This window comes from Prinia subflava, chromosome 12 (assembly GCF_021018805.1).
Source record: "Prinia subflava isolate CZ2003 ecotype Zambia chromosome 12, Cam_Psub_1.2, whole genome shotgun sequence".
Classification (NCBI taxonomy): Eukaryota; Metazoa; Chordata; class Aves; order Passeriformes; family Cisticolidae; genus Prinia; species Prinia subflava.
In genome coordinates this window covers 8,707,975-8,728,847 of record NC_086258.1, presented here as the reverse complement: position 1 = coordinate 8,728,847, position 20,873 = coordinate 8,707,975, and the positions used below count along the sequence as shown (strand labels likewise).

Genomic DNA, 20,873 nt, shown 5'->3' with positions numbered 1-20,873 from the left:
GGTGTTTCCCTCAGAGGTTGGCTCCTGAGGAGCCTTTGGTGCTGTCCCTGTCTCAGGAGCCCTCGGTGTCGGTGTTGTCGCTGCCAGAGGTGTTCTCCCAATCCACCTCGTGGTGCCGGTGTTTGGGCGCCCTTCTCATTGCTCTTTTTCTGAAAACAAGACCAGACATACGACTTTTAGAAGGTGTTTTCTGCAAGCAAGCAGCATTTCAGACCCTTTTGTGGTTCATTTTATGCCCTCCATGAATCCAGCTTGGGGGCAGGAAAGGGGAAATGCAAATTATAGATATTTCGAGGTTAGCCCTGCTTACCTTTGGTAGCGCTCAAAGCAGTCCTTCATCCTCCTCTTCTCCTTTTCTGCCAGATCCTCGTTGGCCAAGCCACACTCCTTGAAATGGAAAGAAAAAAAACCCTAAAACCATATGGATTTATTCAATGTTAACACCAGGTTGCTTCCTGCATCTGCAGAGTCAAGTACCAGCAGGTTCTTTACTGTGTGTGCAGGATGGTAATGCTCCTGTTTCACAGTTTTACTACATTTATTCCATCAGCATCTGTAATTGTGAAAGTCTGTTTTCTGCCCCAACAGTAATTCTGCAGACAATTACTCTGGAAAACATCCCCACCCAGAGATGAAGGGCAGAAAGTAATTAGAAGTTTTTATGCACAGATGGAGAAATGTCCACTGTAAATGTTTTGCTATTCAGAGCTCACTGTTTTTGGAGGGTGGATTCTTCACTAAGTGCTCAGAGTTTGGAAAAGCAGGAGCTGCTGACATGCTTCTCCAAGCTGATAAATCCATCATTAATGAGAATATTAAAGATCACAAACCCTAGTCATAGTAAAGAAGAGCCCACAGAGATTCTCTTACACGTGCTGATTTTGGGGGCAGATGGCTGTCTTGAGGGCTGAGATCCTGGTTTTGTACTTCCAGGCAATCTTCTGAAAGATAAAAAAAATCACAGTTTTAATCTGCAAAGTAACTTCTCCCTGCAGCAGTTCTTCCAACAGAAGAGCTGTGATGTAACTGCACAGAGTCCACAGCAGAACTGAAACCAAGCCCAAAGCACTCAGAACTCCATCCTGTGATCAATCCCAAGTCACTTCTCATTTTAATTGAGCCCTGAATCTTGCCCAGGATGGTGGAGTTCCCCAGCACACTCAGAAAGAGACAGAGCCACTTCCAACTTAAGCAGGAGCAAAACAAACCTTTGCCAAGAAGCTCTTCTGTTCATTGCATTAAAATAATATTAATGTCAGAGGCCACTGTGAGAAATGTGTTAATCATTATTTTATCCATCACTTGTCCCTGCTTCCCAAATTCACACCTGACTCTATTTTGGTGAAGCTCCTTCTGTGGTGACCAGGTGTTACAGTATATATTTTTGAACTGAGCAGGGTAGAATAATGTTTTTAAAAAAGCCTTTTTAGATCAGTGCTGTTTAGTTTTAGTGAAAATCTCCCATCTCAATGAATGAAAAGGTCATTTAGGTCTTCCAGGAGAGCAAAACAGAATAGACCATCCTCTCTAGAACTCCACTCAGTGTTTTCCCCTTACTTTTAGCTGTTTGTCTATCTTCATCCACGTGACTGTGAAGAGCAAGCTGTGGGGCAGAAAACAGAGCAAGAAAATCAGGACTGTCCCTCAATCTGTAGGAACAGATAAAGGAATATAAAACCCAGGACATGCTAGAACCAACCTCTCTCTCCCTGTTGCTGCCAGCAAACAGCAGACTGAGCCAGGAGTTAGATTTGCTCATGGATTTATCTTCCATGAATAGATCCAGCTTCCTTTGGCCTCATTTATACTTTTGGCCTCCAGACAATGTGACAATCACTCCCTCACTGAAGTTAGGAACTAAGTGAAACTCTTTACTACAGATGGCCCCAGGGGAAGACTTTTTTGCCTCTTCTCAAACAAGTGAGACAATGAAAAGCAATTCAAAATAATTCAGTTCCTTTGATTTGCTTAGACTCAACAAATCTTGCTGACTAATGCCATAACTGTGTCCTACACTTAGAACTTGAGGACACAGGGAGATTCTGTCCCTGTCTTGCTGCCTCTGGACTTTTTGATATCACTGCACTGGGCTATTGAAAACCAGCTGATATTTGGGGAACTGAGCACAGGGGAGGAACATGAAACCATCCCAGAGGAAAGTGAAAGGTAAACAAGGCACCCTACTCACTTCCTGGGAATCTCTGGAGGAGAAGTCATCCAGGTCAGAGGTCTGAAACAAAACCAGTATAGATTAATCATTCCTCAGAAGCAAGGAAGTGACAGCAAGGGAACATACAGGAGACTGAGAGCTCCAGAAAACACAGAAGTGTGGACTTGCTGCCTCCTACACTCCTGTCTGGTCACTCAAGAAAGTACACAAGATGCCAATTAATTAAAATATATCTAATTTAGTTCCAGAAATCTTAGCTTCCCATTTCATCCAAATGGCTCACACCAAGTCTCTAAACAGGGTCACTCTTGGTGCTTGAGGAACCCCTCATAACCTTTGGAAATGCTCCAAACACAAACACAGGTGGCCTGAGCTTGCATCTGTCCAGCTTCTCCATGCCTGAAATCAGGATGAGGTCATAGAAACTATCTTTCATTTTCTAAACCCAGCATTTGCATGGCAATGGTTTTAATTAATTTTGATGGTGGCTCAGGCAGGTGTTCACTGCCTGATGAGCTGGAGCTGCTCAGGCACAAAGGCCTGGGAACAGCCACAGTGTGAGCCCATCCTCAGCTTCCCAATCCCATGGAGGGGAGGAGAGTTGTACCGGTGTGGGCAGCTCCAGCTGCAGCCTCTTCAGCTTGGCCTCAGTGGCCAGGAGCTGACTCTCCTTCTGGAAGAGCTGCAGCTGCATCTCGTCACATCTCTCCCCCAGCTCCCGAATCTGCTTGCGGTAGGCATCTCTCTCCACCAGGTTCTTGGAATACTGCACGTGGAACTGCTCTCGGGTCAGGACAGCCTGTGCAGAGGAACAACACGTGGTGTTCACACAACAGCACAGGCAGGCTGGCACTGTCTGTCCAAAAAGCAGTGATAAGCAGTGAGAGATATTTTATCACCTGGTCTCTCTCCAAAGCCACTTCCTCCATCTGCTGCAGAACAGCTTCAATCCGTTTTTTGTACATCTGGGAGTCCTTCCTCAGAGATGTGCACTGTAGCTCCAGCATCTCCTTTTCCTCTGCAAACTGCTGAGACAAGGTCAAAAGCAGCTGCTTGTGGGCAGAGACTGAGCCAGACTGTCCCCACTCCTGCTCTGTGCCACAGATTGCCCTGGCCAGAGCTCCATGGGGTGTCTGAGCTGTCACCTGCCACACGCAGAGTGCTGAAATACAGGTACAGCCGTGGGAGCAGCAGGGATTGCTCCTGAGCAGCTGCCCTGCTCCACAGGCAAGACACTGCAGGTGTTTCACCTGCCTGTCTAATCCATGGCCCCCAGCAGGAATTTGAGCAGCAGCACCTACTTTGTCCTGGAGCACCTTGGCTCGGCGCAGCTCCTTGCGCAGGTTGTAGATGGTGTTCACCAGCTCCCGGCGTTCCTCCACAGTCTGGCTGCAGTCATTCTCCAGAGTTTCCTTGGAGAAGCTCTTCTCCAAGTTCTGCTCCCTGGCAACCTGCAGGACAAAGGAAGAGGTGAGACAGGGCCACCATCTAACTCTATATCAGTTCTCTCCACTCAGGGCTCTTGGGTAACAGCTGACCCCCACAATCTTCACTGGAGCCTTTGCTGCCCTGACTGCTACAAATAATCCCTTGAGTCCATGCTCAACCACCCCACCAACCTGGAGAGTGTTTTCCAGCTCCTGGTTCTTGGCCAAGAGCAGCTCCTTCTCCTGCTGGATCTCCCACACCACCTCGTGGCTGGGGCGCTGCTCTATGGCGTGTTTCAGCTTCATGGTGTGCTTCCTCTCCAGCTTGCAGTCGTCCTCAGCCTTCATGAGGCTGTGCTTCAGCTGATCGATCTACAAGAAGGTTCAGAGCTCAGCAGGAGCAAGGAGAAAGCTCTGCAAGACCAGTTCTCAGTTCCCCAGCCAAATACAGGATAAGTTTCTCCCCAGCTGTGTTTTCCTCAGGAAGCTTTGTGCTCTGGGGACCACAGTCCTTCCTGTGTGCTAACAGGTACGTGCTCCTGTGCTTCCTTTGTGAGAGCAGCCTTCAGTGAGGGCAAGACTGGTCATCATTCACAGCACAACTTGTAAAATACGGGCCTACAGCGCTGAGCTACTAGCTCAAAGACACGTGCTAGAGAAGATGCTCTGCTTTACCCTGGACTGGAGCATCCTTGGCAAAGACAAGATGCTCAGCCCAGCCTTCCAGGGTCGGGTAAGGAGGAGGAAGCTGGAGAAGCTGTGACTGACCTCCAACAGCAGGTCCCTGTTCTTCATGAGGGCCGCGCTCTTCTCCTCGCTCTGCTTGGCGTAGCTCAGGGCCAGGTTGTAGTTCTCGTCCTTGCACTTGCGCAGCTCCTTGCTCAGGCTGTCCCTCTCCTCCTTCATCCTCTGGGCGCGCTCCTGGTGCTTGCGGAGCAGGCTGTCCCTGACCCACATCTCCCTCAGGGTGTCCTCCTTGGAGTGCAGCCACACCGTGAGCTCCTGCGCCTTGCGCCGCTCCTCCTGCACCGCGCTCTGCAGCTTCATGATCTCGTTCATCAGCACCTGGCTCAGGCCAGACTCGCCAGCAGTGTCTGTTTGTGGGGCAGGGGTCACTCTCTGCTGTCCTGGCTGCTGCCAGGCACACACAGAGCTCCGCTTCCCCTCCACATCACTGCAGCCAACCCTGAGGATGTGTGGGATCAAATTATCCCCACTGTGCCTCTCTGCTCTGTGCCTTCCTGCACCACAGTCACTGATACAACAGGCAGAAGGAAGAATTCATCCTTCTGCTTCCTCCTCCCCCTCCCCAGTCCAGCCCGTGACACCAGGGCTGTTCTTCCCAGAACCCTTCCAAAGCACACATGGAGCAAGGCAGGGAATGCCCCTGACTCTGCTCAGCAGCACCAAAGGAGGAGCTGTTATTGAGAACACAAACATTACCTATAATCAGAGAGAAAACCCTGCTGGGCTCTTTGCCAGTTATTTTCTTATACAGCTGGGGATAATAAAGCTCCAGACTCTCCATAAACGCCTCAAAGCCCTTGTGTCCTGTTCGCTGAAGAATGTCCAGGAGAACACCTGAAATCATGGCAATGGAATATTCTATTCAGTTATTTCTCTCTTCACCTGTTTGTAACACAAGAAAAAATGGCTTCACTTTCTCTACATACAAAAGTCCCTGGGATCCAATCACAGAATAAATTAGGTTGAAAAAGACCTCTTGGATCATTAAGTCCATCCTATGACTGAACCACCTTCTCAACCAGACCATGGCACCAAGTGCTTTGTTTAAACACCAGCAGGGAGGGTGACAGCAGCACCTCCCCGGGCAGTCCTTCCAGTGTCTAACTCCCCAGATAATCCCAAACCAAGGGCCTGGAAACTCCACAAAAACATTTGAAGTGCTCCCACCTGCCTTCCGCTTGCGCATGACCAGGCTGGGGTCATTGAGAACCTGCTCCTCGTCATCAGGGCTGAGCACTTTGCACTGGCGCAGGTAAGGGGTGATCCGGGAAGGGTCGATCACTGAGATCAGCTTCACACGGAAATTCTCCAGGTTATTCCAACAGATCTCATCCTTATCCTCTTCCAGCATGACAGCACTGAGGGGATCAGTGAGCAGTGTCGTCCTGTCTGGAAAAAAACCACCAAAAAAACAAACAAGCAGCCCCTGAGCCTCTCGGAGCAGCGTGGCAGTGGTGGTGAAATGAAGAATGTCACAGACTGAGAATGCAGAAGTGTTTTAATTAGCTGTTGCCTCTGCTTTACGAGCAGTTCACTCTTCCTTCTCCACCTCCCAGCATGTGAGATCCCTGTGTTCTGTCTGACCACACAGACACCAAGTCTAACACCCACAAGAACTGACACTTTACCTTAGAGCTGTAAAATAAACTTTTATTCCCTGTTAATATCAGCCATTCTGTATCACAAACCTTCACCTCTGCAGTCACAAAAGCTTCTTTGATTCTCCTCTTGTGTCCTGGCTCTGAGGAAACCTGTCTTGGGTGTAGCCTCCCTCTGTATTCTGACTAGAGAAAAGATAATTCCAGGAACAAAACTGGTTTCAGAAAAAAGGGGAAACTACTCAGCTATACCCTTAGATGGGAAAGGGAAGGAAAAGACAGATAAATAAAAAAGGGGAAGACAGACAGGGTGATGGGGGAGGAGAAAGATGGTAATGGCATCGTGAGTCAGCAGCAGCACATAGCCAGTGATTTCAGATTAATTCTGTTTTGTTTTCTAATCTGTCCCACTGGGGGTCCAGAAAGCTTCCTTGTGCAGAGGTGAGAAAGACTAAGAATGAAAGTCACAGCCATAGGTGTGTGCAGCTGATTTCAGGGGGCAAAACCAGCCACCAAATCAGAAGAAAGAGGCTCTTCAAAGGCTTTCCAGATGTTAACATATTTCTCCAGGAAAACAGGTGGCAGCAAGAACTCACTCTCAGATGAAAAGGACCATTTCTATATTGATGCCTCTAATTTTGGATGTCGTCAGCTTCCAGCATAATTATGACAAGAAAGAGAAAGGGAATCAAGTTTTGGCAAAGCAAGGAACATCCCCCATGATTGCCAAATGACAGGCTGTGGCCATGGCAGCAAAAAAGGAGCAGCACTGTGATGATGCTGAGCACCACCAGAAGACCTGAGCCTGCCTCCCCCCTTCCCACAGCCCTGGAGCTGAACTCAGGACTCACTCAGAGTGTTTTTAAAAAAGCCTGGAGAACACACAGGCTCCGATGCCATGGCAGCATGACACATGTTCCCATTAGCTTCCCACTCCACTCTTTGTTCTGCTTTCTAAGTTTATAGAGAGTTTTTCCATGTTATCATTAGCAGCAGGGCAGAGATGCTCAGAAATTCTTCCAGCCTGTGTTTCTTGTCATTAAATTAGCTTTACACTAAAAAAAGATGCTGTACCTGTGTCAGCTGTGCCCTTGCTGAAGGTAATCAGTGTGTCTGTTAATTGACCAATTTTGCCTATGGAGGTTTTTTTCTAGTGACAAATCAATTTAATCCTGAAAAAAGACAAATCCAGCTGCTGCTTATGCAGTTTTTCCACAAAAAATTATAAGGGCACCTTTTGAGCAGCATTTGCAATCATTTATTGCAATCATTCAATTATTGCAACCCTGGCACCCAGTGACCCTCTGTCCCCAGCTCTGCCTGAAGAGCCCTCGTGGAAAAGCTCAGACTCCCAACTCCCCACTACACTCAGGAAGTTCAGTCAGTGCAGTGGAATGAAGCTTTCACAGCATTTTCCCTCTAGATTTTATCAGCTTTGCCTCAGCTAACCTTGCACCTCTCTGTGAGACAGAAATTGCTGGGTTATAAATGAAGAAACAAGTTTTTTTAAAGTGATTTGTGATGTCTGTATAGGGCAGGCTGTGGAAGAATCAAGAAAGAATCCTAGTTCAATCCTGCAGTTTTAGGCACATGAATATTCATTTCCCCCATTTTCCCTGGTTTTCATGCAGCCTGAAAACTTCATTTTTCTCATTAGCAATCACTCTCATACACACATTATTAAATGCACTATTTACCAGGAATAAAAAACCACACAGAACACATCAGTAATTTTTAAGTGAGAAAAATAAAACATCTGTATTTCAACAAATACTTAAGAGTCATTTTGATACAAAAGTAATCTGCTGCTTTTTCCACAGTATTCAGTCAGTTACCACGCAAAGCCACTGTCACAACACTAAAAAACACTCAATTACCATATTCTGAACATGGATAAACATTCACATAAATAGGGACTAACACAAGAAAGAAATAAATAACCACCATTGCTTGTTCCCCCACATTTCCAGCAATATTCCCCCTCAGCATCTATGGCAGGTGGGAGTTTGAAAGAGCAGAAGTCTGTGCCTGAAAGATTTCCCTCCAGCCAGTTCTTTTCATTTTTATGCCTTGCCTACAGATGCAGGTTTTGTTGAGGGATGGGAAAATCAATCCAGCATTTTCTTCTTCCCCAGGTCCATCCAGTGAGCATTGGAGGTGGTAAAAGTGACCAGTGCAAAGATTATCTCCTACTGCCATGCAGGGAGGCAGAGCTCATCCCAGTGACCCCTGTAACAAAGCACAAACAGCTCCTATCAGTCGCAGCATTTTTACAGGGAAGTTGCCCTTTTGGAGTTTCTAAAATGAATTTTTCAAGAAAAAAATCCCCAACCAGTCTCATCTGACAGCCACATGAATCACTGTTCATGTTCATTGCATCCAGTGCACCAAAAACCTCAGCAGATATTAGGACATCACCCACTTGTCCCCTGCAGAGGGTGATCTGTTATAACTGTACAGAAATGAAGCCAAATTGGGAAAATTAACCCCAAACCCCACTAAGTTGCTCAAAGATGAAGTACTAAAGAAAAACTCCACTGTCAAGCGTGTAGAGTGCTACCAACTAGGTGCATACTAAGTAGGGTTCAGGGCATGAACTAAAAGGCTGCCAAATGTTTGAATTTCATGAGTTTATATATAAATTTATCACAGAGACATCAACTTTCCCTCTCCCCAAAGTATTATCAGCTTTAGGCTGTGATTGATGGTGACTGTAGAACTCTGTGTCCTCAGGGAACAAGAGCAGAGATCATTTCAGTCCTTTTCTGGGGTCATGATTCATTGTCTGAGCTAAACCACAGAGAAACAGTTCTCAGCAAGATGTACAAACCACCGAGGAGCTACTAACACATTTTCTCCTCATATCCTCCTCCTCCTCTTCCTGAAGCGGGCACTTCTCCTGATTTGGGGAGCACCAGCATCAGCCACATCAGTGCAGGAGCCCAAGGCAGACAGAGCAGGGCTCTCCTCAGCCCTCATGCCCTGCAACAGAAGCAGATGATCAGCACCACGAGAATTACAAATAACCCCTTCAGCCACCTTTTTGATTTAGGGAGATCAGCAAGATTTCTACAACACTCTTTCATCTACTTTCAAAATGCAGCATGGGACAACATTCCATTACCAACGTCAAAGAAGGCACAGAACATCAGTTTACAGAGTGAAAACAAAGGCCTGATTTCAAAAATGCAGGTGTCAGGGCAGCAGATTATAAACAGAAAGGGGAAGGGAGATTTGATACCCCCTTCTGGGAACTGTCATGGTAAGTTTAAGGTGCTACATAAACCATGGGCTTTCTGCAACTGAGCTGCAGAGCTTTTTCTTTCATCAGCTGCAGAACTGTGCTTATTCAAAAGGACCCAAATTTCTGCTACACCTAAGAACAATGGGGGCTTCCCCCTGGAATCCAGTGCAGTATTTATCTGGCAGTAATTTTCTGCTTTTAGCCCCTGGAATCTGTTTTACCTGATTTAGTAAATCAGCATCTCTGTCTCCAGGCTCATCCTCAAGTTTCCAGTCCTCCCGTACTCCTGATAATTCATTCCCACAACTCTCTTCCTCAGACATTTTCTCACTCTGCCACTCCTCGTCATCACTCTCCTCATCTTCCTTCCTGAGGGCTGACAGAGTTGTTCTCACTCTGGGAGGAGGCAGCGTTGCCAGGACAGCTGGGAGTGTGAAGGCTGCCAGGAATCTGGCTTTCAGCAGGAGGTAAGCTGGGTTATCACCCAGTTTCTGCTGCACCAGTTCTCCAATAGCATGGAGAACATCCCCAGTGCCCCCATCCCCACCGGCCTCAGAGGGCAGGAGAGAGGCTGCTTGCTCTTCCAGAGCTGCTTTCTGCACAAGGAGCTTGGAAAGGGTTTTTATGGTGCAGAGGAAAGGTGGCAGATAAGGCAGCCTGGTCTGCAGTGATGGCACCTGAACCCCATGTTTCCCACTCAGCCATTCCTTCACCAGCCCCTCGTCCTCCAGGGAGATGAGGCTGAAGTCAAGGAGATTCTTCTCTGCCCTGGAAGTGCTTGGCTGTGGGGGGACGTCAGCACTCGGTGGTTTGGAGGCAATGGGTCTGTTCCTCCGTGCCTGGGCACGAGAGCAACCAGAGCTCCTTGGGACACTGCTGTGAGGAGCTGCAGCTCCTGGCCTGGTGCTGTCTGGAATGAAGGATGATCCATTTGTTGTGATGGAGTCACTGCTTCTTCCCAAGCTGGTGAGGCTGGGCACAGGCTGGGAATCAGAGCCCTGAGAGCTGGCAGGGGGCTGTGTTTGGGGCAGCACCACGGCACACAGGGCTGGGCTGGCAGCTGGAGCTGCAGAGGAGTCTGGAGCCACGGAGGAGAGCTCTGAACACTCAGGGGTCACAGCAGAAACACTGGATGTGCTGCATCCAGGACTCACTGAGGTCACAGGTGAGGGAACTGTGGACTGCTCAGCTGCCTTTCCTACAGGAGCCCCTGCCCGCTGGGAACTTGGCCCTTTTGTCTCTGCTCTGCTGCGGGGAGGTGGATTTGCTCCAGCTGGTTCAGGAGTCCCTCCCAAACCAGAGACGTTGCTGTTAGAAGTCACAGTTGTGTGGCACTGACTTGTCCCAGCAGCAGCTGGCATTTCCTGAACACCCACCACGGTCTGCACAGTGCTGGGGAGCACACCCTGGGGGGTTACAACCCACCTGAAGGGCAGGACGCTGTTGGGAATCGCGGGAGGGGGAGATTGGGGAGTGACAAGAGCAGGCAGCAGGCGGACTGGCCTCTGCTGGGGCCGGTTCCTCTTCAGCTCACAGGTGACTGGTGTGGAAAGGGACACCTGGCCAGACTCCACGCCAAGAGGCACCACTGTGATCTGGTGAGGCACAAAAGCCTGGTTCTGCAGCACTGCTGAAGCTGAGCTATTGGTTGTGACCTGACCATTGCACCCTCCCTGGTCTGGGGCCTTCTCTGATGCAGCTGGATTCACACCTGGAGAAACCCCTCCTCCAGGGCTGCTTTCCAGAGCTTCCTCTTTTAGTTTCTTTCTTGACTGTTGATCTGTCCCTTGTGAGCAACCGGGGCTTTTCCCATTTTCTGGCACTGCTGAGGAATGGTTTTCAGGCACAAGAGCAGAAGTCTCTGTGGGCCCTGGTGAGCCCCGTGCTTGGCTGTCTGTCCCAGCAGCTGCTGCAGGTTTGCTCCCTGCTTGTGCAGACAGAATGATCTGCTGTGGTGGGTGCTGGATTATCAGAGGCCCTGTAACCAGCACCTGTGGGGCAATCAGAACTGTCCTCTGCACGGCCCTCTTGGCCTGGTACTCCCTTAAACGCTTCTCTCGCAGCAATTCCGAGACAGTTTTAGGCTTCTGCCTTTGGCACAGGGCTGGGGGAGCTCTGTGCACAGCTGGGGCACGGCTCTCTGAGGCTCTCGAGGCAGAAGATTTCCTGCCGGCATTCTTCGGGATGCCCTGTTGGGAATTCCTCTGAGAAGAAGCTTGGGATGAGTTGCCTGCAGAGGAGAAAATTACAATGAATGAACAGTATTTCCAAAAGCCACTTCTCATTAAACACCAAGGAATGTGGGAAAAATCCCTGTTTGTGAGAATTCTTACAACAGTACAGTGCTGATTTAATCAAGCCACATCCTGACAAGTGAACAAGGGGTAACTGCCCCCAGAAATCAGAGATGGGGCAGGAATGCACCCCAATACCCCCCTGAACTGGTCCAGTGCCACTGGAACCCCAGCCCTTCAGGGTTTTTCCAGTCCTTACCAAAGGGGAACATGTTTAAAGATCCAAGATATAGCAAAAATGAGCATGACAATGCAGGTTTGTCCCCAAAGTTCCCCTTCAGTTAAACTGGTTATTAATGTAATAGTGATGACTTATGTGAAAATTCTTGCATATCATAAAGATAAATGTTCTGGTAGGTACCTGAAGTAGTCTCTGTATTTTGGGAAGCCTGTAAAAATAAGTAAATCAAATTATACTTCTGATAAATTTAAAGATGATTAAACCACATCTGCCACTTCCTGAACAAATACAGCCAGCATTTTATTCTGCCTCTGAACCAAAACAAACTGCTAACACATTTAAACTGTGTTGCTGCACTATTAAAGTGCTTATTTTAGTCAAGACTTCAGTGGGAAAAGCTTCAAAACACAATACCTGATTAGCCTTAAGCAGCTCCAATTGCCTCAGCCTCCTCTCCTTAATAATCTTCATACAGCCTTTGGTATCAATCTGGAAGAGCTGCAAGGTGAGAGCTTCATTAACATTTAAATGAGAACAAAAATGTTTTGGTGGGGTCAGAGACAAAGCAAGATAGAGGGGACATGCTTCTCATGCAAGATTCTGGGGATATTTTAAATTCAAAGAAAAAGCCCTGGCAGGAGCAGACTTTTGATGCAGGATTTATTTAATATGCATACCATGAGGGCAGATTAGTCCAGTAATTAGATTATTTGTTTAAGAAACAAAGATAAACCATTTATTTAAGCCTCAAATCGTGAAAAAATAAAGACTCTCACTGTTTGAAAGCAGGTAATGCTATTGAGACAGTAAAACTTACCTGAATGAGCAGTGCAAACAGGGGAGTGCTGGTGAGGCTGACTGACTTCATCTGCTCAGGAACTGCTGCAGCTGGAAAGAAATCCAACATCAAAATCAGCTGGGAATTCACTCAGAAGACATCAGAAAGTCGGGACAAAGGTAGGACGGGCTCCCAGTACCTTTTGTGTGGTGGAAAGGCATCCTCCCAGCCTGCATGGTGCAGGGCAGCAGCACATTGCCCACCCACGGGGTCACTGCCATCAGCAGCTTCCTGTCCATGCTCAGCCTCCTCCAGCGCTCCTTGATCTGGCGCTGAGCTCTCTCTGACAGCCCTGGGACATCCTGCCCAGCTGCTGCAGCCACTCCAGGGGGCTGGGATAAGAGGCTGCCAGGAGGTTTTACGATCTTTAATTGCCATGCATGAAAAAACACACAATTAAGAGTTTGCATTAGGAAGGTTCTGCCATTAGTCCCAGGACAAACCGTTCGCAGGGCAGTTAGGAAAAAAAAACTGTGAGCTTTTCCTCTTGGGATTACAGTGCAAGGTCTATGACTATATAAAAATAAATTCCTACTAAGCACAGCCTGGCAGTGCTCATGTCACAAGGGCAGATAAGACACAAGAGGCACTCACCAGTTTCCTCTGGAACCTCGTGTTACTCTTTAATATTTTTCTCACATCCTCCAGGCTTATCCACAGCACATGTTTTCCACTCTGGGAAGCCTGAAGATGAAAGCACACAAGAAATGACAGAAGGGAAAATCACTCAAAGCAAGTTATTTGCACTGGATATGCACAGCAGGTACAAGTTTTCAACATTCCTGCTGTTGAAGACATCTTATTAAATGAAATCAACTCAGAAGTGAAAACCTTTACTTTTAATCCTTGAGCATCATCACAACACCAAATGCTACTTCATAAAAACTTTCGTGTGAGGAATCTACCAAAAATCCAAAACCTAGATTTTACTGGGTAATTATCTTCACATTTTTTGACTTAACAGTACAAGGGAATGAACAGCAAAATGTTATCTGCTATCACATCCTGCCCTTAGTGCAGCAGCTGTGCTTCCCTTCTAACTTCTGAGCAAGCTCCAAGCTCCCACCCCAGCTCACCTGGGCCATCACTTCTGCAGGATTCTCCACCAGCACGTCCGTGGCATAGGGGTGTGCAATGCCCTTCAGCACGGTGGTCAGCTGGCAGGATTGATCAGCAGCTCCTCCTCTGTCACATCCTGCCCTTGCAAAGTCTCTGCAGCTGCTCCCTGCCCCAGAGAGGAGGGATTGGATTGTGTATCTCTCTGCAGTTGCCACCTGCGTGTCTGTGTGTGTTGGTATCCACAGGTCAATGCTGGGGACTGCACACTCCTCCCTTCTCGTGGTGCTGCTCTCCCTCTCGTCTGAGCTGTCCTCCAGCTCCAGCTCCATGTCCTCCTCACTGCTGCTCTCCGAAGGGCTGGAGCTGTCGTCACCGTGGCGCCGTTTGGTCGCCTCAGATCTTTTCTTCTTGATCAAAACAAGCACACACGAGTTTTAGGCAGTGTTCACCCCTGGCTTGCAACTCTCTCAAATCAGGAAGTTTCCTTTTCCAAAGGAAACAAGGTTTTGGAAACCAAACCGTCTTCAAAATAGTCTTAAGGAGTCAGAATTTCTTGAATGCCTGGGACCAAAAGTGGCAACTCATGGGGTACAGACATGAAAACCTACACATATCCCACCCTTACAGACATTTCAAGGCAGGAAAGAATTCTGGATAATATACAAATATATAGCAAATTAACTTCAGTCCTTCAGAATGAAAGCTGCTTTACCCACCAACAAATTAAACTGTAAAATCCACAACAAAAACCCTGATTGTGTGAAATCAGTGTCATTTTTTAAACTGATTTCACAGGATTCCACTTCTAGTTGAGAGAAACTTAATTGAAGAGATGGGACTGTGACATAGCAGGATTTCCACAATACCTTAGAGCCAATCATGAGACTCCACTTGCTCTGGCACTGAGAGTGAGTCCGATGTGGCAGCTCTGAAGCTATTTTAGCCCAGCGACCTGAAAAGGATGTGGAGGATGCAGAACATTTTTATTTGTGCCACAAACTGAGCAACAAGCCTTTCAATGCATCCATTACACAAATATTATACATTTCCCTGGATAAGAGACAGAGCTACTGAATGAATAGATCTCAAACCCTTAATACCCACAACACACAATACAAAGAAGTTGCAATCATCATTACAAAGCAGAGGATGCAGGGTTTACAATGAAAGAAGAGAAAACCTCAATGACACCTCTAAATTTTTACACGTTAAGCCACAGAAACACCTACCCACGCCATGCTTTTGAACCAGTTCAATCAGCTGCTCCTCTTCCTCCGGGCTCCACTTGCCTTTCTTTACATCCCAGTGCAATACTTTTAAATACCTTCAAAATGAAAACATTACAGCCAGGAACATTCAGTCGTGCTTGTCACAATCAGATCATCCCTGCACTCCAAGGCTGAAGGAAAAGCAGCATTCCTCATCAGAGCTTTCCCTTCGTGAAGGGGCTGGTACCTGGCCTGAACTCACCGGTCCCGGCACTGGGCGTCGCTCCTGCCCGGCACCTCTGTCCGGATTTTGTACCACTGCTTCTCCCTGTACTTCTGAACTGCAGCCATCAGCATCTGTGTGCACCACACAAAGCAAGAGCTCAGATCCTCACCAGCATCAACCCTAACAGGCTTGAGACAGCAGCAGTTCTATTTGTTTCCTGTGCAAATCTCTGGGCAAAACTGTTTAGGAGCTTCTAAGCCCTCTTGAGCTGTGAAGAGCCCACCTTGGTCTGTTTTACACTGCTCTGTGCCACTGCTAAAGCTCAGATCTACAGCCATGCCACACCTCAGCACCCCAACATTCCCACCCTGCAATGCCAGGCCCAGAGAATGCAGCTTACACCATCTTCCTCTGCTGTCCAGGGTCCTTTCCTCAAGCTGGGGTCCACACTCTTTGTCCAGCGGTAAATCAGCTGAGCAGAATCTCTTCCTTCCATGTAATAAGCAACTGGAAATTAAAAGGTTTATTTAACTCTCTTGTAATTAATGCTTCTTCCTTTATCTGGACAACAGTTGCAAGCAGTGATTGCCATAAGCAGCACTTTAATCTCTTAAAAAATGGTGCTCAGCCAGTATCAGCCAAATTTGCAATATGGATAAAGGTTCCAAGAGATATTAAGTTCTTGCTGATAAAATGAAACTTCCAGATAGGTACAGGAAAGGCAGAGATCACAACTTCCAGCAAAGAGAAGAGAATGGGACAGTGAAGCTTTCCAGGTGAATGAAGGGTTTGTCACTTGTGGGTCACTTACTTTTCTTGTATGGGATATGGTTTCCCACTCTCATCTCTTGAACGAGGTCTGAAAGCATCTCATCCTCATCCTTGGTCCATTCTTTCCTTTTTAAATCTTTGTTATGGATTTGGTATTTCTGCAAACACTGGAAAGCTGTCCTGTTTGTCTTAATACAAGGAAAAGAGAGAGAAGCAGGTTATTTCTGAGTACAAAAAGCAAGAGGGAAAAGAAAGAAAAGTACCAAACCTTTTTGGTACTGTTCTTGGACACTCCTCAGAAAGCATTAATTAACAGTGAATTAGTATTAACATTGTTTTTTAAACCTGACAAGAGGCAAAGTAAAGCCAGAATGAACCAATTTGCCAGTTCAGACCTTACCCCCAGCTCCTGGGCAATGGTCTGCCAATCCAGGTAGTTGTGTTTAGCAGCTATTTCCTTCAGCCTCTCTATTTCCTCCTCAGTCCATTCCTTTTTGTTGATGCTTGGATGCTCCCAATTTTGCCAAAACTTCCTCAGTTCTTCTGAGCTACGCTGTCCATCAAACTAAAAGAAACAACAAAAACATGTTTAGTCTCGTAGCTGGGATTAAGACACCTGGACAAACAGAAAAAACAGTATTTTGCATTCCAGATATATCTTACTGCCAAGCTTTCCTACAATTAAATCACCAAATTTAACAAGCTGAGATCACTTAAAAGTCAACTTGGAGAAATGCAAGATGGAAACACAGGGTGCAAACCTGGTCAGGTGATTGTCAAGAAGAAGGACACAGATATCAGAAGCAATAAAACAGCTGATCCCCCAACTCACGTGGATGTTTGAAATTTTGTCCCAGTCATGCTCATCAAATCTGTTTCCTATTAAGTCACTTTCTGGCAGTTGGCTAAAGCAGAAGGTACAAAGAGGAAGAAAGAATTGTATTAAATGGTTAATGAAACACTTTGTCTTCTTGATCCTGCCCCATCCCAATCCTCCCACCTGCTCCTGACTTCCACAAGAACTGAACACTTGGTTTAGCAGGAGAAACAATTAATGCCATAACCAAATACCAGATCTGGATATGGAATTCATTTGTTCATGAGCTCAAAAATATGAAAAAAAAGTCAGAGCTCTGCTCCTTTGTTGGTAAAGTAAGAACCATTTAAAGCAGCACCCGTATACTGGGTGCAGGCACCACACTTTGTGTATCAAGACCCAAACACATTTCTTAGTACAGAACTGTGGAGATGAGAGAGCTGCAGAGCCACAACAGCAGCAAATTTTTTACCACCCAACACCAGTGACCCATCTAGAATGAGAAGGAGGGAACTTTTAGAGCTAAACTCTAAGACATTTCATTTGTCACCAAGAACACAGAAAGACTTCTTACTTAATTGCTTCTATTTCTTGCTCCAATTCTTTGATTTGCTTTTCCAAGATCTGTTTTTCTATTTCAGTCTTCACTTTCTCCAGTTTCTGGTTCCAATAACTCAACCTGTTCAAAAACATTTTTATCACTACTTAATAGGATAGATGGGAATGAGGCCAATGGCATCAGATGTACAGCAGAGACACCTTCCCCACCAGTATCACTCTTTCGTTCAAGTTTATTTCCACACAAAACTCTTCTCCCAGCTTTTCCCACAAGGCACACTCATTGTATTTCTGTCCCTTCAATGCAATCCCTGACCCACAACAGGTTTCAGATAAACCATTTTGGTGCTCACACAGAGAACCAATGGTTGCTGCAACAGCCATAAAGACTGTGCCAGGTCCAGCACAGAAATCCCTTGCTGGACACACCATCAGGTCTCACCACATATCACAATTTCAGCTTCACGCCCTGCAAAGTATTTTAAATTACACCACAGTGCCAGTGGGAAGAAATAGATGGCTGTAATACCCCACAAACACAAGCAATTAACACAGGAACTTGCTGGAGGAAGGTGAAATCTCCACATCTCCCTTCTCCTCCTTTCCCATGCAATGTTCTCCGGGGATTTTTGGGCAGCACTCACTTGATCAGCTTTGGCTGGAGCAGGCGCTGCAGGCGGTCGCTCACCACGGATTTCTGCAGCAGCATCTTCTCTCCAGTCTTCCCTAAACCAGACAGGGGAGCAGGCAGACATCAGTGCAAAACCACTGCCAGGGGACACCCCCTGCTCCCAGCACCCCTGGGAACATCCTCCAGCTCTGCAGAGAGAATTCCCTGCCCAAATCACCAACATCCTGTCAGGCTTGGGCAGGGCACAGCCTCTGGCTCAGTTTAATTGGGATCTCCAAAGAGACTTAAAGACTAAAAGATTTGGGATCTCTTAAAGAGACTTGCACCTCCTTACTTGGTTCAGGGGAGCACAAAGGAGCTGATGCAGCAGAACAAATGAAAAAGGAGTCATTAATGACATAATGAGTAATTTACAGAGCACCCCGTTCCCTTTTAATGACTTTTTTGTGACTCGGTAAGAGGTGTTGATGCTTAACTGCAAACAGGAACACACACACAATATGAATATATAAATTTGTTATATTAATATACACATTTGTTATATTAATATACACATTTGTTATATGAATATACACGTTATAGCTCTTCTAGAACAGCACCCAGACTTACTTACACTTGGTTGAACGCAGCTGTTCAAAGGATTTTATGCCCTGAGCTGCCTTTTCCTTGGCATCTTCATTGGAAGGAGGGCCCTGATGAGGATGAGAAGGGTTAGATGTATTGAGAGTCAGACAAAATTGCTGTTTCTTCTTAAAACTCACAGGGCTGAACAAACATTTCCAAAAGAGGGAGAGTGAAAAGTGAGAGGAAAAAGTTTTCAGGCTGAGGAGTGACATTCAGTTACACACTGAAATAAAAACAGTTTAAACATGACATCCATCACTGAAGACACATCAGTCTGGAAGCTGCTTGTATGTACTTACAATTCCTGTTATTTTATCCTTAAAGTATGGCTTGATAAAATGACCCAAAAAAACATTTGCTGGTAGATTTCTGCCATCTCCTGCCTTGGCTGTTTTTGAACCATCAAGCTCAGACATGATTTCCTTCTGCAATACAAGAATGAATGGAACAGGATCAGTGTCTCCTCCAGATTCCTGATTTCAGGGAGCAGTGGCTGAGCCCCCACAAACACCCCAGGCAGGGTTAAACCTGCAGCACCAGGCTGTAAAATCAGAGCAGGACTTAAAGGCAGGATTTGGAACTTCCCTGAGTTTGCACAGTGCAGATGATTTAAAAGGTTAATAAAATACTAACTTGCCACAACAAGCTAAAATATATCATGTAAAATACCCATTTTTTATTGTAAGAAAGCATGGAATAATCAGTTAAATAAACAATTGGAGTCCTGGGCTTGAGGGGAAGGAAGGATGGCAAATAGTGACCCAGAAAAGCACAGAAATGAGCATTTCACTCCTGCTTTGCTCACCTGCTGCTCTTTGTTTTGTGCAATGAGCAGCTCCACTTCCTCAATCTTTTCCCTGATAACCTCTTGGTACACATGGTTCATCTGCAGGCAGGTTTCTGGATTCTGGGGCAGGTTTTCAATATCATCATCATCATCATCGCTGTCTTCTCCTATTTCCACTTCCTTGAGACAAATAAGGTATTTAGGGAGAAAATAGAGAAAAAAAACCAGTTGTTGGAAAAGCAGGTCTGCAAAAATCAGTTCTGTAACTCAGCACTCCCTCAGCTGAACCTGCTGTGTGCCCACAGCCTGTGGGGTCTGCAGGGACATGGGGCAGGAAGAGATCTCTGACACTGAATAATAAAATCCTGGGCAGGAATACCCAAAATTCAGGTTCTACTGAGCACAAAGCCAAGGCCTGGATTTCCCCAGAGGAGGGTGAGGTTTCCCTTCCTCCCGTTCCCTTCAATACACGGCTGGAAATATAAACTTAAAATGAAAACAATTACCATTTCAGCATGAGACTCTTCATCATCTGCATCATCATCATCTGTTAGACGAACAAAATACAAAAATGTTGATTGTAGTGGGATAAAAGGAAAGCTTTAAACCCAAATCTTTTCAACTAAAACACAGAGGAAAAAGCACCAGAGAGATCTCAGACATGATCATCAGTGGGTTATTTAGTTATACTCCACTTATGCTTTTTTAAATTTTTTTTTCCCTAGAGAAGGAAAACAAGAGCAGCTCTGGATGACTACAGCAAAGCTGACTCGTGGTCCTGCACATGAGAGGCTCCCGGGTGCGCAGCCAAGCGAACTTCCCGAGCCGGGGAAACACGAACTCGGCCCCGGCAGCCCCACCGGGAGCGGCGCGGACCCGGGGCAGCGGCCCCACGGAGCCGCACGGTCCGCAGGCCGCCGGTGCAGCCTCTGCGGACACAGACGCTCCCTCCCGCTGCCACCGGCTCCTCTCGCCTTTGGAAAATGAACTTCAGCAGCGCTGCGGATGGTGCGGCTCACACAGCAGCTTGTGAGGCGCGCTTGGCCCCCGCGATTTCACTGCTGGCGGTACTGGGGTGTAAAGGGAACGTGCAAAGTGCCGGTACCGGGAGCGCCCCGAACCCCCCCGAAGCAGTACCGGAGATGAGGCTGGAGTCGGACAGCGCCAGCTGGATTTCGGCCCCGCCAGGCTGCAGGCTGCGCTCCAGCTGCTCGATCTCGCGGCGGATCTTCTCCCGCTCCGCATCGAGGTCGAGGCCCTGAGGGGAGCGGAGGGGCCCGGCCGGGCCCGGCCCGCCGGACATGGCGGCACCGCCGCTCCCGGGGCTGCGCTGGCCCGGCCCCCGCGCTCCGCCAATCGCTGCTGTGGGCGCGGGTCAGCTGATCCGGCACGAGACACTGCTCAGCCAATCCCAGCGCGGCTCGGCGCACGTGCACGGCCAGGGGCGGCCCCGGGGCCCGCAGAGCCCGGCCCGGGCTGGGCCCTGAACGGGAGCGCGACAGCGGGACAGCGCGACAGGGCCTGCAGCGACACCGGGACAGCGCCACAGAGCCCGCAGTGACACCGGGACAGAGCCTGCACTGACACCGGGACAGCGCGACAGGGCCCGCAGCGACACCGGGACAGCGCCACAGAGCCCGCAGTGACACCGGGACAGAGCCTGCAGTGACACCGGGACAGCGCGACAGGGCCC

At 47.5% G+C, this 20,873-nt stretch overlaps 2 protein-coding genes across 6 annotated transcripts; both read right to left on the bottom strand.

Annotated features, from left to right (window-relative positions):
- Positions 1-9: 9 nt before the first annotated feature.
- CARD9 (caspase recruitment domain family member 9) lies at positions 10-6,124 on the bottom strand. 2 transcript variants are annotated; one of them, XM_063408907.1, is made up of 13 exons: positions 6,033-6,124; positions 5,512-5,733; positions 5,041-5,178; positions 4,366-4,691; positions 3,790-3,969; positions 3,472-3,621; positions 3,070-3,198; positions 2,778-2,969; positions 2,189-2,230; positions 1,558-1,603; positions 871-941; positions 311-387; positions 10-149 (listed from the first exon to the last, which is right to left on the bottom strand). In XM_063408907.1, the coding sequence occupies exons 2-13, from the start codon at positions 5,693-5,695 to the stop codon at positions 53-55; spliced, it is 1,632 nt and encodes a 543-aa protein (XP_063264977.1). In that variant the 5' UTR covers positions 5,696-5,733; positions 6,033-6,124; the 3' UTR covers positions 10-52. The 2 variants fall into 2 exon arrangements, with proteins under 2 accessions (XP_063264977.1, XP_063264978.1); XM_063408908.1 differs by having other exon boundaries at positions 3,070-3,195; positions 6,033-6,121.
- A 1,546-nt stretch (positions 6,125-7,670) lies between these two features.
- Positions 7,671-20,629, bottom strand: SNAPC4 (small nuclear RNA activating complex polypeptide 4). Of its 4 annotated transcripts, none has more exons than XM_063409950.1 (23): positions 20,318-20,629; positions 19,687-19,727; positions 19,199-19,360; positions 18,693-18,818; positions 18,383-18,461; positions 17,783-17,864; positions 17,155-17,259; positions 16,596-16,668; positions 16,164-16,328; positions 15,804-15,951; positions 15,393-15,499; positions 15,029-15,123; positions 14,788-14,882; positions 14,425-14,510; positions 13,576-13,965; positions 13,094-13,183; positions 12,639-12,864; positions 12,479-12,549; positions 12,076-12,159; positions 11,842-11,869; positions 9,408-11,416; positions 8,773-8,924; positions 7,671-8,171 (listed from the first exon to the last, which is right to left on the bottom strand). In XM_063409950.1, exons 1-22 carry the CDS (start codon positions 20,481-20,483, stop codon positions 8,802-8,804), a joined length of 4,551 nt encoding a protein of 1,516 aa, XP_063266020.1. In that variant the 5' UTR covers positions 20,484-20,629; the 3' UTR covers positions 7,671-8,171; positions 8,773-8,801. The 4 variants fall into 4 exon arrangements, with proteins under 4 accessions (XP_063266020.1, XP_063266019.1, XP_063266021.1 ...); XM_063409949.1 differs by having other exon boundaries at positions 8,791-8,924; XM_063409951.1 differs by having other exon boundaries at positions 8,791-8,924; positions 13,576-13,962.
- Positions 20,630-20,873: the final 244 nt, after the last annotated feature.